General features: G+C 47.7%; 1 protein-coding gene across 2 annotated transcripts in view; it reads left to right on the top strand.

Annotated features, from left to right (window-relative positions):
* Positions 1-19,507, top strand: part of OPCML (opioid binding protein/cell adhesion molecule like) — a 1,054,475-nt gene that overhangs the window by 524,139 nt on the left and 510,829 nt on the right. For both annotated transcript variants that reach the window (XM_086384066.1, XM_086384065.1), the window contains exon 2: positions 5,410-5,494. In XM_086384066.1, the coding sequence (XP_086240192.1) occupies positions 5,410-5,494 (85 nt within the window). The remainder of the gene's footprint in view (positions 1-5,409; positions 5,495-19,507) is intronic.

Genomic DNA, 19,507 nt, shown 5'->3' with positions numbered 1-19,507 from the left:
GATTTCTAATTTACAAACAAAGGCAGAGGGGGCCTCTAGATTTGAGGTGAAGGTTCCACGGATCACATACTCCCCCTACCCTACCCACACAGAGCAGATGGAGAGAGACCTTTATTACGCTTTCCCCTGTAACAGGGGGCCTAACTGGGACAGCAGTGTCCTCGGGCTCCATTGTGACTTCAGCTTCTTTCTTCCTGCTGCCAGCTCACGGCTCCATCCGACTGTCTCATACAGCGTTTTACTCACTCTTCCAACTTCTGCCTCCCTAAACCTATTTCTTCTGGATTCATCCCCATCACCAGACATTGTGCCACTTCAAACTCAACCCCCCCTTTTTATTTTCTCAGTCTCAACATCTAGACTCTCGGGGAGCCTTGGCCGCAGGGTTTCCACAGCACGCTCCTTATCTTTCCCTGTTTCTCCATCACCCTGTTCATCATGGTCACCAACGTCATCTCTTCCCTCTTCTACTCCTGATTCCACGTCGTGTCCTTGAAACCCCTTCTCTTCATGACAAAGTGATATCTTAAAGTTCATCACATCATGTCACCTCCCTGCTTTAAGTTCTCTGAAGCTATTAAACTGCACTGGGTCCAATTTGCATTTTCTATTAAAAATCACCCTAAATATCTAGATGTCTGTAAGACCTGAATCAAAGCTTAGATTGGCCCTTGGGGCAATTAAATCCTCTCATTTGTATTTTTTTTTTTACATGCCCCAAGTTGTCATCACAGGAAAGTGAGAATTTGGTACATAATCATAATTTATGATTACTAAGTGCTTCCATGTTGCCAAGTCCTTTGGCAATTGTCTCATTAATTGTCACCCTATATTAATCATGTTTTGAGGGTTTTTTTTTTAATTCTGTATTTTATGATGCTTTGACATCTTGGAGGCTTTCTAATTCTGGACTCTCGGGGGCTAGCTATTTCTAGAGATAGCAAAGGACTAGCCTTCAACCTGCCATTCATATGCAAACCAACCCATTAAGAGCCCACAACCCTAACCACCTTCTCTACCCAACTGTCACCAAGGCAGTGCTTGCCCTGCCCTGAGTCACCCCAGGGCCAGGTACTGGACAACTAGAGGATACAGGGAGAGTCTGAGGCTGTCACAATCATTCAAACAATCCAACCCTATATTCGATTAAGCGTGCCTCCCCTGCCTTGTCCATTCCTTCACCTGGAAACCACCATAAAGCCTCTGGACCTGACCTTCTCCCTGTTCTTTCTGCTTCCCGGTGCTTCCCCAAGGGACCCTGCATGGCGTGGCATGCCTCCTCCTCTGGGGAACACCAAGGGATAAACTCCCTTCTTTCAAGGCAGTGTATTCCATGTCTGCCACCTTAACCGACCTACCTTCCAACCTAATCTTGGGGACGTTTCACAATACCCCCAAATCCTATGAAACAGGTGAGACAGGCATTATTAGATGCCAGTCACACAGCAGAAGGGTCGAGCAGTCAGCGTCTGAATGGATGATCCAACAGCAGAAGCAACGTGCTGAGTCCTCTAACCTATCCTCATTTTATGTGTCTTCACGTATGTCATGACATACCCAAGCAAGGCATAGCTGCTAGGGCCTCCCTACCATGGCGTCAAGTCAAGCATTCCACAGCAATCTGCTGATATGAACTGTAAAGGAGCTCACCCCTTTTCCCATTCCCATTTCAGTCTGGGCTGGCCTTCTAATATCTCAAAGGATATACTGGTCACTAGCAATGCCTTCGGAGAAGGCAATGGCACCCCACTCCAGTACTCTTGCCTGGAAAATCCCATGGACGGAGAAGCCTGGTAGGCTGCAGTCCACGGAGTCACTAAGAGTCAGACATGACTGAGCGACTTCACTTTCACTTTTCACTTTCATGCATTGAAGAAGGAAATGGCAACCCACTCCAGTGTTCTTGCCTGGAGAATCCCAGGGATGGGGGAGCCTGGTGGGCTGCCGTCTATGGGGTCGCACAGAGTCGGACACGACTGAAGTGACTTAGCAGCAGCAGCAGCAATGCCTTACAGATGAATGAATCGCCCCCACCAAACTGTAGACAGGCATAGATTCACACAAAAATAAAACCCCTGCCGTTATTTCTCTGATTCACTAGCTCTTAAATTCAATCCACTTATTCACCCACAAATACTGAACTAGCTAGAAAGCCGACTCATGGAAGAGAAAGATGATGACTCCAGACATCTAGAGCTCGGGGAGTCAGCCCTGCAAAAATAAAAAAAAAGTTGACCATCTCCCCAGGGGCAGGATGTTCACGTGTTATGAATATATAATGTCTCGCTTCATCTTATCTCTGCCTCTCTTCTTGCCCCACCTGTTTTCCTCGCACCTGGAATCTCATGTTCTTTTTTGCTTTTTTTTCTCCTCCAACAACTCCTTTCATCTCAAGCAGTCCTACATGGGCTGATTCAGCCTTTGGGAACAGCCCAGCTGCACCTTCTGAGAAGCACTAGAACCGGCAGGGGTGTGAGTCGGCCCTGTCATCCGTGTGCTCGGCAACCAAGTGGAGGGATCTGTGTGACTTGTGCGGCAGCCTGACCCATCCTGACGGCTCACACCCTCGGTGTTCAAGAGACAAACTCTGTAATTGAAGACAGTTGTAAGCCCAGCCCCAGTTCTCCCCTTTGCACGACTGAAGTCCTTCCAGGACATTGACAGTGGACAAGAGCATCTCGGAGTTTAGAGGATTATGTGCAATGTGTATACAGAAAACCCAGCTACACTCAGGTCTTAAGGAAAGATGTGTGTCATTAAAACTGGTAGGTGATCCCGGAATAAGTTATTAGGCTGCTCTCTGAGGCCTTGGCTCTCCTCCTAGCATATATTACCCCTCCTGGCATGGAGCTCACTAGGAAGCGTATGCTTCTACTCATCTGCATTGTTAATGCCTGCTTTCCGGGAAGGAACTCCAGGTACTTTCACTCTATTAAAACTTACACAACACTTGTGGCATAACTAGCGACAGGTATTCTTTCTTCCTGAGGTCCCATGCTCTAACTAAAAACGTTAGACCTGGGATATGTATAGTTACCTTTTTACAGGGGGTGGAGGATGGACAGCATTTATTTATATTGTATATTCATCATAGTACAGCATATAGTTGTTTAGTCGCTAAATCGTGTCCGACTCTTCGGGACCCCATGGACTGTAGCCCATCAGGCTCCTCTGTCCATGAGATTCTCCAGGCAAGAATACTGGAGTGGGTAGCCATTCCCTTTTCCAGGGGGTCTTCCCAACCCAGGGATTGAACTCATGTCTCCTGCATTGGCAGGTGGATTCTTTACCACTGAGCCACCAGGGAAGTATATTATCTGTGTCCAGTCCTTTATAACTGAGAGCAGGTAGTATGCTTTTGTGCCCTTCAGGAATGAACACAATCCATGGCAAGAGTTTACAGCTTATTTCTGACTTACATTTCATTGGAACAATTGTTCAGAGCCCAGGCTAATATTGCAAAAGGATTTGAGTACCAATCCAGTAAAGCAAAATTGCACCTAGCAACCATTCAATTATAATTATGATACAAGGGCAGGAACCACACAATTAGGTGTGGCTTTTGCCAGGGGAGTGGAAAGAAATCCTCTCAATAGGCCCAAGGAAAGCCTTCGGCTCTTGACCCGAAGAAATGCCCTGGCACTTCAAACTGGCAGACTGGGTTCTAAGAATGCCCTAACCACCAGTTCCTCTCCAGATGCATGATGGTTCCACTTCATGTTGTGATCATAAAGCAACAGACAGATTTTGTAAAAGTCGGTCAATACTTTTTAGGATCTCTGTGTGTTTTTCCTAGCTCTTGTATGCTTACAATGAGATGCTTGGGTAGTAATGTGGAGTAGGATGGAGACGATTTTGCACGTGATGCGGTAGGGAGACATTCAGATTTGCCATTTGGAGAGATAGAGAGCAAGTCTAGGGCCAGGAGTATTTCCAAGGCGGGTCACCAGAGTAGAAAGCGCTCCACCATCTCGCCAGAGCCCAGGAAAGCTCTGTCTGGGATGGGACGGTAGCTCGGCCACGTGGAGTGGGGACAGCAGAGCTGCGGACGCCTGGCACCGCGCGCATTGAGTCGGCATTCTGGCGCGGGAAACCTAGTTGAGCTCTTCAGGGCGGGGTTTGGCAACTTCTGCCTTGGCATCCGGCATCCGGGGAGGGAAGGTGCGAGTCAGTTTCCAATTTGCTGCGGTCCCCGAGCTCCCTCTCCCGCCCTTCCCTCCCGCCAGCACGTAGGGAAGCCGCCGAAAGGGGCGCAGCGTTCCCGGGCAGCCGCGGTGTCGCGGGAGAGAGGAGCCGGGGAGGTGGCAGCCCGGCCCGCTAGGCTCCTGGTGCGAGTGGGCGGCGCGGCGGGGGTTAAGGTGGGAGCCTGCGCCCAGCGCCCGCCGAGATGCGCGCGGTCAGCCCGCTTGCTCGGCGCGGGCACCGCGGAGAGCGGCGGTCAGTGATGGAGCTGCTGCCATGACAACCCCGGCGGTCGGGGCCCGCGCGCGTCGGGTCTGCTCCCGGGAGGCCGGCAGCGCGGAGGCCGGGGGCGGCCGCTGAGCGTGGCGTCCGCGCGTCCCCGCGCCCCGCGCCGCGTCCCCGGAGAGGCGGGAGCGCCGTCTGCCCGCTCCCCGTGCGCCCCGAGCCTGCGCCGCGGGCGCTCCGCGGGCCGGGCCGGCCGCCAGTCGCCGCCCGGGCTGCGGCGAGGACGCCAGGCACCCACCGCTCCGGAGGATCGTCGGACTTGGCCGCGGCTGCGGGTCCCCGCGGTGGAACTTTTTACCGCCTTGGCGTTCCAGATCGGAGACTCGGGCTGGTTTCTAAATACATCTGTACATATGTGTGATCTAATAAAACATTCTCTCCTCTCCTTGAAGCGGCAGCTTTTTATGACATCTCCTTTATGTCAGAGACACTTGCCTGGCTTCTTTGGGTTATAAACTTTTGATGCCAGACCTCGGCAGGACGTGCCCAACTGAATGTTAAAGTAGCATCTCGAAGAGAGGCAGAGAAAGAACAACCGTGACCTTCATCCCCGCACCTTCCTCCTTCCTCTCCCTTCCCGGCCGCCTCCCTCCTCCCCAGGGGAGCATCGAGAAAGCGCTTTTTTGGATGCAGGAGGGGGCATCTGGTTGTGCCAGGCTGGAAAGCTGAGGCAGGATCTGAGGAAGAACAGTAGACTCCGGAGAGCCTGGACTCCGCTTCTCCTTACCCCCCTCTCCGCTTCTGGCTGGTTCCAGCCCCTGCCGCCCTCCCCGCGCGGCTGCCCGAGACCCGCTCGCGTGCGGGGCGGGGGACGAGGACCGAGCCGCCGCCGGAGTTCTGGGAAGTTGTGGCTGTCGAGGATGGGGGTCTGTGGGTCCCTGTTCCAGCCCTGGAAGTGCCTCGTGGTCGTGTCTCTCAGGCTGCTGTTCCTTGTACCCACAGGAGTGCCCGTGCGCAGCGGAGATGCCACCTTCCCCAAGGCGATGGACAACGTGACGGTCCGGCAGGGGGAGAGCGCCACCCTCAGGTAGGGAGCTGTACTTCGGCGGGGGACTGAGCCCCTCAGATGGGATTCGGTGGGAACGGGAGAGCGAGAGAGGACCGGAGACCTGCGTGGGGGACGAGCGTGGGAGAGGGCTTTTGCAGGCCCAAGAGGTGCCCACTTGGCGTTCTGTGGCAACTGGAACCCGTTCTCCTGGACAGCTTGCTCATTCGCTGTGGCTTCTCTGGCCCCGGGTTTTCAGAGCGAGTCCTGAGGTCCAGGCTTGGGATTGCATGTATCCATGAGGCTGTGGCTAGACTTGGCACAGCGATGTGAGCCCTGGCATTGAAATACTGGGGGCTGAGCTTGGGAGCACTGGTGCCCTGGGGGCTGTCTCATAGTCGGGAAGGTATGTGATGAGGCATGGTGGTCCAGAGAGGGCTGGTTGGCCTCTATCAGCGGGATACCTGAAATTTCCGGCTCTGGAATTGCCAGCTGCTGGGCCCGGGCCCTTTATGAGTCTGCAGCCATCCATGCCAACCCCGTGTGCTGCTCCTGGGGCCCCGGTTGTAAATTACGAGGGCAGTTTTATCTTTGCAGGCTCGGCCCAGGGAGAGGAAACATGTCTCTTTTATGCAACGACAACACTCCTGTGTGAAAAGCACAATAGGAAAGCTTTTTGTTTTACCTTAATGAGTTACAGAGAAGCACTTACAGGCTCCAGGCAGAGGGGTGGAGATTCTTGGAATATGAACCTTTAGGGACCCGGCCTGCTGCAGCAGAGACTTTAATAAAAATGCAGCCACCAGTTTCCACCAGCTCAGCAGATATCATCTTTTATCCCTTTAATGAGGCAGTTCTGGTCCTCGGAGACACATTCAGGGACGTCCCAGCTTAACTCTGCTCACAGTGTGCACGGGGTGAATGCATTTGCCCTGCCTGTGACTTTGATGGTTACGGTGGAAATAAAACATCGTGCCCCAGATTCTGCAGCTGAGAAGCCTGGCAGCTCCAAGGAACGCGTGAGGGTGGGGCTCCCTTCCTGCTCGGCCCTCGACTTTCTTGGTGTCCCTCTCAGCCCAGATGAACCTCTCCCTGGGAACGAAAGGAATGCCTCACGCGACCACTGCTCTTCTTCCTAATCCCAGGCGTGAGGTTGATGCTTGCCTTCTGAGTGGTCTCACTGAGTTTTCTTCTGAGCCCAAGGACAGGTCCTAGAACCCTGTCTGGTGGTGTATGGGGGCCCCAGAAGGAGGGAGAAAAACCAGAATGGAGACAGACCTCCTTTCCAGACCTCCAGCAGGAGGGAACCCCTCTGGCTTGTCCCGGACTAGAGGGAGTATAACGTGCATACTTCCTTCCATCAGAGAAATCCCGGGGTGAGGGGCTGGTCCACGCCCTGCAAGGCACATGCGCAGAGGGCCAGTCTGCTCAAAGAGAGGAGTAACAGCCAGGCTACGGTGCGGGTTACCCCAGGCGACGTGGGGAAATGGCGGTGGGTGTTAAGGGGTGCCAATGCTGTGTGCCTCTCTCTCCGTCCTCCGAACTCATACCCTCTTACCAGGGACAGAGAGGCGTAGCACAGGATAAGGTCTCAGTGCTGAACTTTCCAAAAGCCTCCGGCCTCTTGTCCCTGAAAGTTAAAGCTTTCTGGCCTGCAGTAACACTATTCCACCAGCAGAGGGCCAGCTTTGAGTTACCTTTTTATTAGCTGCTGGCCTGTTTTCATGATCTTCAATTCTAATGTTTAGCAGCTGGGCTTCGTAATGGGAATGGGAATAAAAAAGGGAAAAGCTGAATAGTTGCTTTTTGTGCTTTGTGGAGAAAAAAGAAAGAAAAACCTTACATATTTGAATATAACTGTTATCTGTTACCTGACGGCATGCTTTATTTTTTAAAAAGTAAGCCCATCTTACGATGATTTTGCCTCTTGACTTCTGTATAACTTGCCCTGAAATAGAGAAATTCAGTGCATTGTCCCCATTTTAATCTTTCTGTATTCTCTTTCTTTTACCTCTCATGTTTTCCTCTTTTATTAAGTTTCTTTCATTTTTATCAAATGCCTCCATTTTATATGCTTTTGCGTGTTATTCATTCTCATCTTTCCATCTTTGACCACTGAAGTCTTACTATTCCCTTATTTTTTAAGGTTCTGATTTCACTACAATCACAGTGTTTCTTAAAATAACATCAATAACTCTCACAGATTTCTGGGGGTCTCAATCTCTCCCCTTCTGTTCTCCATGCTCCTTTGGTGTCTTGGCTTGACAGCTGTGCGCCGGTCTCAGTGAAAACCTTGTTTGTCAGGACTCTGAGGGGGTGGGCATCCTGTTTCCCGTCTCTGGAAGTCCATGGTGTCAACCCCAGATAGATGTATCATCCTGTTGGTTTTTTTTTGCTTCTAAAAAATTGTAGTTCTTAACTGCAGTCACTGTCTAATCTCCTAAAAGGTGTGCCACTGGGAATTCTGTGTTTGGGAATTTAGTGTTCTGAATGCATCAGATGTTCAGAAGGCATTGAAAGCACTGACTGATTCCCAGGTCCACTAGTCAGAGCCATAGAAAGTCTGTTCATATGTGGCTGCCTCGGAGCAAAGTAATCCAAACCTGTTTCTCAATCTTGAATGAAGTTACATAGGAGGTCAAAGACCAACCAGGAGAAGCCAAGGGAAGGAGAAAGCTCGGTCCTCCTTTGAAATTTTCAGTGAGATGCTGCTCGGCTTAGAGAGGGGTGATCTCCTTCCTCGGCACATGTTTGTGGTGCTAGGTCTTTGATTGAACGTGGAAGGAACTCATTTTATGTAGATGAGGCAATATTATCTTCCTCATAACTACTTCACAGGGCTACTTGAAAAGTAAAAATAATTATGTGACTATGGAGTTATTTTGCCTTCTTGAAAGAGAGATGATATGGAAAATGAAGGTGGTATTCACAGTGTCTGAATTATAGCTGCTATGAATCTGATTTGAATTCATTATTACAAATGGGCCCTCTTGGCCAGAATCATTTCATTACAATTATCTGCTGTTGGGTTAAAAATGTTCTGTGCCTCTGCATTAGATTAGATATGACAAGTGTCTAGAAGTCCTGTGTCTGAATCATTGCCCACGTCAGGAAGGGAGCCCAGGATGCTCGGTGTGGTCAGCTGGTGTGTATTAGGCTATTTCAGTGACGCAATGCTCACCAGATGTGTTTTCTTCCTGGACCTCAGTCTTCTCTAAATTTGCTTCGGTTTTGCAGTGAACCGCATCATCCGTGTCCGTGAACATTCTGAGGGGGTTTCGGTAGGCTGAAAGTGGGGGTTGTTGCTGTAACTGTTCTGCTAAGCGGGAAAAGTTCCCACCAGCAACCTGGGGAGGGTTGTTTTTTTTTTAAGCATGGCAGGATAATCAGTTTTGCTGATCCAGGCTGGCTGATCTGGGATTATGCTTAGAAACTCTCGTCTAAAATACCCTCGCATTTTCATTTGGAGTTCTGAGCTAATCTCTTTGGAACCCAGTATTTGGAGGTTAACCACTGCCAAGGAGGAATCTGTGCAGCAGGATTTTGCCAAAGTCACTGAGGCAGTCAGGCTCCCACGGAGGCGTCCTGTCTTTTCCTGGGTTTTTCTCTGCCTTTTGCCCTCTCCATCAGCAGCTTTCTTTTTGTGTACATTAGAACATTCAGAAGAGCCATTAGGTTATTCCAAACAAGGCCACAGCACGTGAATTTCAGCATTTCAGTTACCTAAACTGAATAAGGACTCTGATCGGGGCAATGGCTTCGCTCTGGTAAGATGGATTCAGACATGGACCCAAGTACAAGTCCATACAGGGCCACTCCAGCTGCAGTGCTAACCTGGGTTGCCCCGGAGTTACTGAAGATGCATTTTAGATGTTCCATGGCCAGGATCCCAGACGAATGAAAGCAAAATGTCTGGAGTTGGGCACGGGTGTATTAAAGATCTCTTCTAGTATTTCTCATGTTGAGAACTGCTGCCCCAGAGCCCCTTCCTGCCCCAGAGCATCTGAGCAAGGCTGGTGTCCAGTGGTCCTGCCCACACTTTCATAACCCTACCTGCGTGCATGGACCTCACCACTTAAAGCTGCTGAATTGCCTGAGAAGGAGCACCAGGCCTGGGGGCCTGCATACCACCTGGGCTTGATTCTTGCTCCTTCCCTCACCTGCCAAATGATTTTGAGCACTTGAATTCATTTGTGTACCCTTGGGGATGGTGTCTGCCCCATCTAAGGCATCTGGGAGATGAAAGAGATGGTGTTATTATGCTGATTAGAAAGCAACACACAAGTGCAGGTTGTTATAGGAGCCAAACAAAACCTCAGTGATGACCTGTGATGCCCTGTCCTTTCTGGGTTCATTTCCCCCCGCTCCCCCAGATGCATAGAGAGCTCTAGAATTCTCCTCCCCCTCCCACCACACACACAGATCTCTAGCATTCTCTGCCCCCCACCACCACACACACAGAACTCTAGAATTCTCACCCCTTCCCCAGTGCCAGCCAGCGCCCTGCTTTCTGCTCATGGTCAGGACTCACCTTCATCTGAGCCCCCATAACGCCTGCTGCAGATCTTTGTTCTGATGGTCACACACTGTGGACTCGTCAGTTACATGTGGGTGTGGTTGGACTGTGAGTTCCTAGAGGCACAAAGCCATGACCTAGGTGTTGGCTACAGACACCGTCATGGATACTGAGGATCCAAAATGATACGTCTGGGCTGAATGCTTTACTCCACTGTAAAGGAGCTCAGTCTCTTATGATGGAGTGTTAATCTGCAGCGATAAAATGCTCACAGCGAAAGGGTTCCGTTCTCTTCACAATATGGCGCCAACGGCAGGTGGTTGGTTAGAGCCTTTGGGGGCCTGGGGGACCTGCATTCTGGTGCGATCACTTGCCAGGGGGACACTGAGTCCACCAGTGGCCTCCGAGGCTGAGCCATCCCTGGGACAAGGCGAGGAGCAGGGCAGCAGAGCAGAGGGGGTCTTCTCAGCTGCAGTAGGGTGATGGACTTGAGAGCAGGGCTGTTCCTGCGGAGACCTGACTTCTGTCGACCAGAGGAGAGATGTGGAGCCAGGAGGGAGAGGGGCGGATGGGGAAGTTGGCGTATTCCCATCCGGCAGGCCTGGAAGAGGGGGGCTGGCTAGATTGAGGTCGTCTAATCACTGATTGGTAGGGATGCCAGCGCGGGGGATGGGGGGGCGCATCTTAAGGCAGTCAGCATACGTGTTCTGTGACTTTCTGGATTGCTCTAAACAACTCAGCCATTCCCATCTAAGCCCTTGTTCTTTTTTTTTTTTTGGCCTTTAAGTAAATTTGGTCCTTGGGTTCAGTTTAGTCCTGCTGTTCTAGAAAGGGACCTTGGCCTGCCTACCTTGCTCACTGTGCAGCTGGCTCTGGTGAAGGGCAAGGGTGGAGGCGAGCAGGACTGGGCAGCCTGAGCCCCAGACCTGATGGGGTCCAGACATGAGACGCAGAGGATAAGAGGTCCCGTCCATCCTTCCCAAAGGAGGACTTGAACATTATCATTAATGGGAAGCATCGTCATGGTCCTAAACATGTGTTTAGGGCTGGCCAAAATGGCGTTGCCTGTTAAGTTAGGAACTGTTAACCTTTCTTGATTTTTTATTTTCCAATCCACTCAAGATGGCCCAGACTATTTTGGGTTCATTAGTTTGTGTACCATTTCCCCTGCAGGAAGATGCTTTTTAGCTGACGTTGGGTTGAGGAAGAAGGTGGCTGGGAATGGGCCCTGGGGAGAGAGGCTTCCCGCTGAGTGCCTTCTCACCTTCCAGCTATAGCACCTTCCTGGGACTTCTCGTACCTGGCACATCATTTTTTAAGACGTGAAAACTGAAGCTGTGATGTTTCTGCAGCTCAGCACTCGCCCTGCCTCCATCTGTATGTCATTGCCTCAGTAGAGGAGGTTAGAAAAGGGAGGTGTTGGAGCCTGGTGCCCCTTCCCTGCGGGACCACACCGCAGACCCTTCAGTAAAACCTGTGGGTGGGGCTTAAATAAATAGACCCTGTCATCCATAATTGACTGTGTGTCGGGTGCCAGGCCAATTACTTACTGTTTCATGTAATTTTCAGAATATTATGATCCTGTCCAGGAAGGAGACATTTTCTTCTACCCTTCTAGGGTCTTCTGGCTGGTCTAAGAATTAAACAGACAGCAGACAGGTGAAGAGGAGAAAGTCAAACAAAAGTTTAATAACATATATACATGGAAGAAACCCAGGGGAATAAATAACTCACCCCAAAGCCCAAAGTCCTCATCCTGAACACCATCCTCAGCTGAAGACTAAGGAGGATGTTGGAAGTAGTGGTGTGGAACTTTTAAGCAGAGGAAGGCAGTTCACATGGAGATGAAAAAGCAGATTGATTGGTAAATGAATGAATGTTGGTCCAGCAGAGAGAGATGCAGAGTGGGCTCTGATCTCTGGGAGTTGCCCCCCCCAAACCTGGCCGTATTCTTTGCAGACATCTCTTCTGACCCTCTGTTCCTGGAATAGGTCCTCTATCTGAATTCTCAAGACAGTTACTGGGAAGGTCAGAGTTTCTTCCTGAGTCTTGGCCTTGGCTGTTTTCAGCTTGAAATAATCCACATGCCAGAAACATTTTGACATGTCAAATTTTGTTCCTCTACAATCCGCAATGTATAAACTAGGAGACTAAGGTTCAGAAGGTTGAGGCACTTGCCTTGGGTCACGTGGTTATTATGTGTCAGAGTCTATGCTTGCTCCTAGAATGCCTTTTCCCCCTTCTTCTGAGTTTGATAGTGCCCTCTTCCAGGTAGGGAGAACAGAGGATGTTTCCATGAGCTTCAAGCAGAAGAAGCAGACGGCTCCTCTGTGCTCCTGGGAGCTGTATTTGAGCCCAGGTTAGGACGTCTGCGCCGGGTTGAGGGCTGTGGCCGCCTGTGCCGTGCCCCCAGCAGGTCCTTTAGGCCTCTCCCTGCACACCAGCAAGCACTGTTCTGTCTCTTGGGGCCAGAAATCAGGCTGCAGAGGGTCCCACCCACCATGTGTGCTGCCCTCTGGGTGCCCTTAGCTTTGACTCTGCCCCGCACGCTGCGCCCTCTGGGAACGTCTGTGACCTCTCACAGGATGAGCAGCCCCTCCAGGGACCCTGCAGGCAGGACGGAGCAGCAGGGGATGATGACAAGGACACCAATGACAGAGCATTTCTCCAAGGACCAGGAGGAAGCAAGTGACCCGCGTGGAAGGCTGCAAAGGCGAGAAGTCACGTGTTTCTAGATCCAAAAATCCAAGGCACGGTGTCATCCCGTCTCCCCATCTTTATGCTCGTATTTTATTTTAAACCATCAAGACTGTGGCAGCAGCGGGCACAGGCCCTTCTTGCTCACCTTGTGGCTGACTCATACCCTACAATGTCTGCCTGACCTCTTGTGGCCTCCTCTTCCCTGGAGATGGTACATTTTGCTTAAATCAGAAAGATGCTGAAGGACTTGACCTGGCTTCCATAAGAGTGCTGATCAATGTTGAAAACTTGCTTTTGAATATTAAACATCTCCAGTGGGTCTGAAGATTTATGAGATCTCGATTAACCAAGTTTCCATTGCATAATAGAAATACAGTATGTTTTAAGTGGTTGTGAAGTTTTCTGGCAAGGCCACAGAAGATAATTTAACTCATAATTATCCAAAATGCTATAGACCCGCCATGAAGAATAATAGAACACGATGTTGTTGTAGAAGAAGTAATTACACAAAAGACGGGAAAAATGAATATGATAATTTTCTATTTATCGTGAATGCCAGTGCTGAAGAAAAGTAGACATAATTACAGTAAGATAACATGGAAACATTTTCCCAAAGACATTTCTGAATACTTCCAAAAGTTTGGGAGTTTGTATTATTGTTTCTGTTGTGCCAAATTTAATTTTAAGATGCATAGCTTTCCTTTTATTTGATTCAAGTGTGCATTTGCAGCCTCAGTAATGCTGAGGAGTATTTTCATGAGTATTAATAAAGCAAGGAAGATAGATCAAGGAGACAAAAGACAAAAATGGAAAGTATAGAGAAGGAAAGAGACTTTCCCAGGGCGTCAGCAAGAGTCGCAGACAGACAGAGACTCTGCCCACGTGAGGATGAAGTGGTTAAGGTGGACTCTCTGTAGTCCCAGGTAGAGGAAGAGGGGGAGACAGGAAGTGGCAGTGCTGCCCGTCCCCTCCCCCAGGCTCTGCTGTGCCAGTCAGTCGGAGGACTGACTGTCCGGGTCATGGGACCACACCCACACAGGTGTGCCATGTCCACCCTAAGGCATTGTGGTGCGTGTGTGTGTTAGTTGCTCAGTCGTGTCTGACTCTTTGTGATCCCATGGAGTGTAGCCGACCAGGCTCCTCTGTCCATGGGATTCTCCAGGCAAGAATACTGGAGTGGGTAGTCATGCCTTCCTCCAAGGGATCTTCCCAACCCAGGGATGGAACTCTGGTCTCCCACACTGCAGGCAGAGTCTTTACCATCTCAGCCACCAGGGAAGCCCCATCCTAAGTCAAGGTGCCAGCAAATTTAGGGCTCAGGTTCTCACTTGCTGCCAGAACCCGGCTCTTTCTGACCCTTGGTTTCGCCTGGCAGCTGGAGAACCCTTTCTGTCACTGAGCCCTGGCGCATGACCTGCTCCTTTGTGCTGGACCCACCCCAGGCGCTGGGTCATCGGCAGTCTGCTCTATTCGGCAGGTGTCTCTTCTCCAAAAGCCCAGCTCCAGTGTTGACCCCAATCCTCTCTAACTCCTCCTGATTCCTGGACTTTCCAGCACTTACTGTTCACCTGCCCACTGGAACATCCTTTCAGAGACCACCTTATAGGCAGGCAAAATGTGAGAGCTCAGCCAATTCATGCTTGATCCTTTATTAATACCCCGTCATTCTTGGGTATATGCGTTGCCCTACCAGATAGCATGCGCCTTGACTGGGATTGATTGCAATTGATGCCATCCCAGTGTAGGGATTCTTGTTTGATGTTTGGAACTCCCCACGATGGATAAAAGAAGTCAGCATGTGCTTTGCAAGGAAATGAATCAGTCAGGTGTGTTATTGGAGCGGCCTTGCCCACATTGACTTAGGTGACTGAAAGGCACCTGTGTGGAAGGAGGGAATAAAGGGATTCATATTTGTGCCGGCCTATCTTTCTAGCCCATCCCTAAAAATACTCCTCTCCCTGCTCTTGTTGGCACTGCTTCTGTGCCTTTTGTTAAATGTATTAACACTCTCTCTCCATCTTTGGGTCCCAGAGTCCAGTTCAACACCTAACTCAGAGGGGATGCTCCAGGTTTGTTGCAAAGATGAATGTGTGTCCTTTATCTCTGTCTGTCCACCTCTTTCTCTCACACACACACATACCTACTTTTCCTAATGAAGATATTCTCATCCATTTTTAAGCAATTGGGAAGTCACTGACATTACAACCAAAGATTCTGGCATTTGAGTCCTGGTTGAGATAATGATCTCTCCCTAGATACTTGGTATTTAACTTGTCCTGTCTTCTCCTGCTTATTATAATTGCAGCATTTTCGAATTTCACACCATTCTTAAAGTCAGCATTCTGAGATGCTGAGCAGTTACAAGGGAGGTATACCAGCCTCCTCCCTTTTTATTAAGGATACAAAATAGAGGGTGGCATATCCTGGAACTTTATCTGCAAACTCTCAGGAATGGAAAAAAATGTCAGTGAGAGTAGTCTTCTAAAATTGCAGAGGGCATCTTAGGATGAAGGGACTTAGGGACCTATTGTTTTGTCCGTGTGAAATATAGCAGCTTCTGTGATGAGCTCTCACTATGAGATCCTTGAATACATCCCCAGAGCACCTGTCCTGCTATGACTGTGCAGTGGGAACAGTTTATAGATCTTCTTGATTATAAGTTTACATTTACACTCAGCTCGTCAGTGGGCTTCCCTAATGGCTCAGGCAGGAAAGAATCTGCCTGCAATATGGAAGACTTGCATTCTATCCCTGGATTGGGACGATCCCTCAGAGGAGAGCATGGCAACCTATTCCTGCATTCTTTCTGGAGAAGAACCACGGACAGAGGAGCCTGGCGGGCTACAGTCGATGGTGTCGCCAAGAGTCACACATGACTGAGCAACGAAGCACAGCGCAGCAGTCAGTGGGCGCTTAGAGAAATATAAGGTTAAGTATAACCGTGTCAAGAGGTTAAGGCACAGACTTTAAAAGTCAAGAAGATTCAGTTCAAATCCTGGCTGAATGTGATCAGACAAGTGACCAAGTTTATCCAACCCTCAATTTTAAATAAAGGATTGAGGGGTTATACACCACCTCACTAAGTTGTAGGGGAGGAGTAGATGGCATTAAGTTTGTAAGAGCTTAGACTAAAATCAGACATGTAGTAAGTTCATGATAAACAGTAGCATTAATGTTTTAAAAATATGTAAGTTCCTGAATTCACAATTTAAAGAACCAGCTTTTATTGACTACTGTGTGCCAAGCCCAGTTCTAAGCGGCGTGGAAATTATAAAGTTGAATTAATCCCAGAGTTTCCTCTTTAAACACTCACATCTAGTGAATATGTTAGCAGAATAAAGGGCCCATAGATCAGGAAGTGGGGGAGAAAGGAGCCAGAGGGAGAGAGTGAGGAGGAGAGGAGTGAATTTGCATAAAATGCACTATATTCTGTGTTCACTTAGACAAACCCTGGCATTCACATTCAACTGTGTAACCTCCACTCTAAAAGATATAGAATATATTCTTTTTTATCACCCTCAAAGAATTCCCCTATGCCCTCTCTTTTTTTGTGGTCAAATATGCACGACATGAAATTTACTATTTTAATCACTTTTAAATATGCATTTCTATGTCATTAAATGTGTTTATTTTATGTGCCAAAACGTGTATCTCCAGGCCTGTTTTCAGCTTTCTGAACGGAAACCCTGCCCCCCTCCCCCATTAAAGACTAATTCCCCATCCGCTCTCCCTGCTGCCCTGAGTTTCTGTCTCCTCTAGGGACTTCATATCGTGGGATCATACAGTATTTGTCCTTCTATGACTGCCCTATTTCATTTAGCTTCATGTCTTCAAGGTTCATCACTGTAGCGTGTGTCAGAATTTCCTTCCTTCTTAAGGCTGAAAAATATTCAATTGTAGGTTTATACCACTATTTATCATTTACAGCAGAGACATTACTTTGCCAACAAAGGTCTGTCTAGTCAAGGCTATAGTTTTTCCTGTGGTCGTGTATGGATGTGAGAGTTGGACTGTGAAGAAGGCTGAGCACCGAAGAATTGATGCTTTTGAACTGTGGTGTTGGAGAAGACTCTTGAGAGTCCCTTGGACTGCAAGGAGATCCAACCAGTCCATTCTGAAGGAGGTCAGCCCTGGGATTTCTTTGGAAGAACTGATGCTACAGCTGAAACTCCAGTACTTTGTTCACCTCATGGGAAGAGTTGACTCATTGGAAAAGACTCTGATGCTTGGAGGGATTGGGGGCAGGAGGAGAAGGGGACGACAGAGGATGAGATGGCTGGATGGCATCACTGACTCAATGGACATGAGTCTGGGTGAACTCTGGGAATTAGTGATGGACAGGGAGGCCTGGCGTGCTGCGATTCATGGGGTTGCAAAGAGTCGGACACGACTGAGCGACTGATCTGATCTGATCTGTCTATGGAAACATGGGCTGCTGCTATGAATAATGCTGCTATGGATGTGGGTGTACAAATATCTGTTTTCTGCTTTCAATTCTTTTGGTGTATTCCCAGAAATGGGATTTTATATGCCCAGAAGTAGATCATGTGGTAATCCTGTATAATTTTGAGGAACTGCCATACCATTTTGCATAGTGGCTGCACCATTTTACATCCCCTCCAGCAATGCACAAGGGTTCCAGTGTCTCCACATCCTTGTCAACACTTGTTATTTTCAGTTTTTTGTTTTTATAATAGCCATTTTAATAGAGGTGAAATGTTATCTCACTGCGGTTTTGATCTGCATTTCCTTGATGATTAGTGATATTGATGTGCTAATGTCCATTTGTGCATCTTCTTTAGAGAAATGTCTATTCAATTGATTGTTCATATTTAATCAGGTTACTTGGAGAAGGAAATGGCACCCTACTCCAGTACTCTTGCCTGGAAAATCCCATGGGTGGAGGAGCCCGGTAGGCTGCAGTTCATGGGGTCACGATGAGTCAGACACGACTGAGTGAATCAGGTTACTAGGCTTTGTTGTTGTTGAGTTATAATAATTCTTGATGTATTCTGAATATTAATATTTTATTAGAAATGATTTGCACATGTATTATTCCATGTGTGCATTGCCTTTTTACTCTGTCAATAATGTCTTTTGACGCACACAGCTTTTTAATGTGAGTTTGCACATTTTATCATTTTTTTCTTTTGTCCTTTACGCTTTGCTGTCCTATCCAAGAAATCTTTGCCTGATCCAATGTCATGAAGCTTTTCCCATATTTTGTCCTTGAACAGTTTAATGGTTTTAACTCTTCTGTTTAGATCTTTGCTCCATTTTGAGTTAGTTTTTGCATATGGTGTAAGGTAGGAGTCCAAGTTAATTTTATTGCATGTAGATATGCAGTGGCACCCCACTCCAGTACTCTTGCCTGGAAAGTCCCTTGGACGAAGGAGCCTGGTGGGCTGCAGTCCATGGGGTCGCTAAGAGTCGGACACGACTGAGCCACTTCACTTTCACTTTTCACTTTCATGCATTGGAGAAGGAAATGGCAACCCACTCCAGTGTTCTTGCCTGGAGAATCCCAGGGACGGGGGAGCCTGGTGGGCTGCCATCTATGGGGTCGCACAGAGTCGGACACGACTGAAGCGACTTAGCAGCAGCAGCATGCAGTTTTTCCAGCACCACTTGTTGAAAAGAGTATCTTTTCCTTATTGGGCTTCTCACTCTTGTTAAAATTCATTTGAACTGTAGTTTATTTCTGTGATCTCTATTCTACTCCGTTGGTCTATGTCTGTCTTTATGCCAGGACCATACTGTTTTGGTTATTGCAGCTTATAGTAGATTTTGAAACCAAGAGTATGAGACCTTTTACTTTGTTATTTTTCAAGATTATTTTAGGTATTTGGGATCCACTGAGGCTATATATGCATCTAGGATCAATTTTTCTATTTTTGAAAAAACATCAAAGTCACTATTGACAGGGATTGCACTGAAGGTGGAGACAGCTTAAAGTAGTATTGACAATTTAATAATGCTGTCTTTTAATCCATAAACATGGGATGTCTTTTCATGAATATTTGTCTTTAATTTCTTTCAGAAACATTTTGTAGTTTGTAGTGTATAATTCTTTCACCTTGTTTAAGTTTATTCCTAGTAATTTTAAATGTATAAATTAAATTGATTCTTAATTTCCTTTTTGGATTGTTCATTGTTAGTGCATAGAAATACAACTGCTTTGTATGTGTTATATAAAACACATACGTTTTTATTTTTATGTGAAGATTATGGCATATGCATAAAAATAATTTTATTTCTTTCTTTCCAGTTTTGATAACTTTTAGATATTTTTCTTGCCTAATTGCCCTGACTAGAACTTCCAGTACTATGTGAATAGAAGTGATGAAAGCGAGCAACCTTGCCTTGTTCCTGACATTAGAAGGAAGTATTTAGTTTTTCAACATTAAGTATAAGTATTTTATATATGGCCTTACCTTGATATAATTTCCTTCTACTTCTAGTTTATTGAATTTTTTATCACAAAAGAGTGTTGAATTTTGCCAAATGTTTTTTCTGCATCAATTTACTATTTTTTTAAATTCATCCTGCTAATATGGTATATTTGTTGAGTGATTTTCATGTATTCAACCATCCTTGTATTCCAGTAATATGTTCTCCTTGTTTATGGTATATAATCTTTTAGCATCATGTTGAATTCAGTTTGTTAGCACAGTTGGCTCTTAAATAACACAGGTTTGAACTGTACCAGTCTGCTTGTATATAGAGTCTTTTCAATAGTAAACACTATGTTTGCAACATGAATTGTGGTTGGTTGAACCCACAAATGCAAAACTGCAGATAGAGAGGAACCAACATTTTTATGTGGAGGGCTAACTATA

Source organism: Bos grunniens, chromosome 29 (assembly GCF_055505025.1).
Source record: "Bos grunniens cultivar Pamir isolate PY7600 chromosome 29, Bosgru_T2T1.0, whole genome shotgun sequence".
NCBI lineage: Eukaryota > Metazoa > Chordata > Mammalia > Artiodactyla > Bovidae > Bos > Bos grunniens.
The sequence above is the reverse complement of the archived record's forward strand: the minus strand, read 5'-3'. Positions and strand labels throughout refer to the sequence as shown.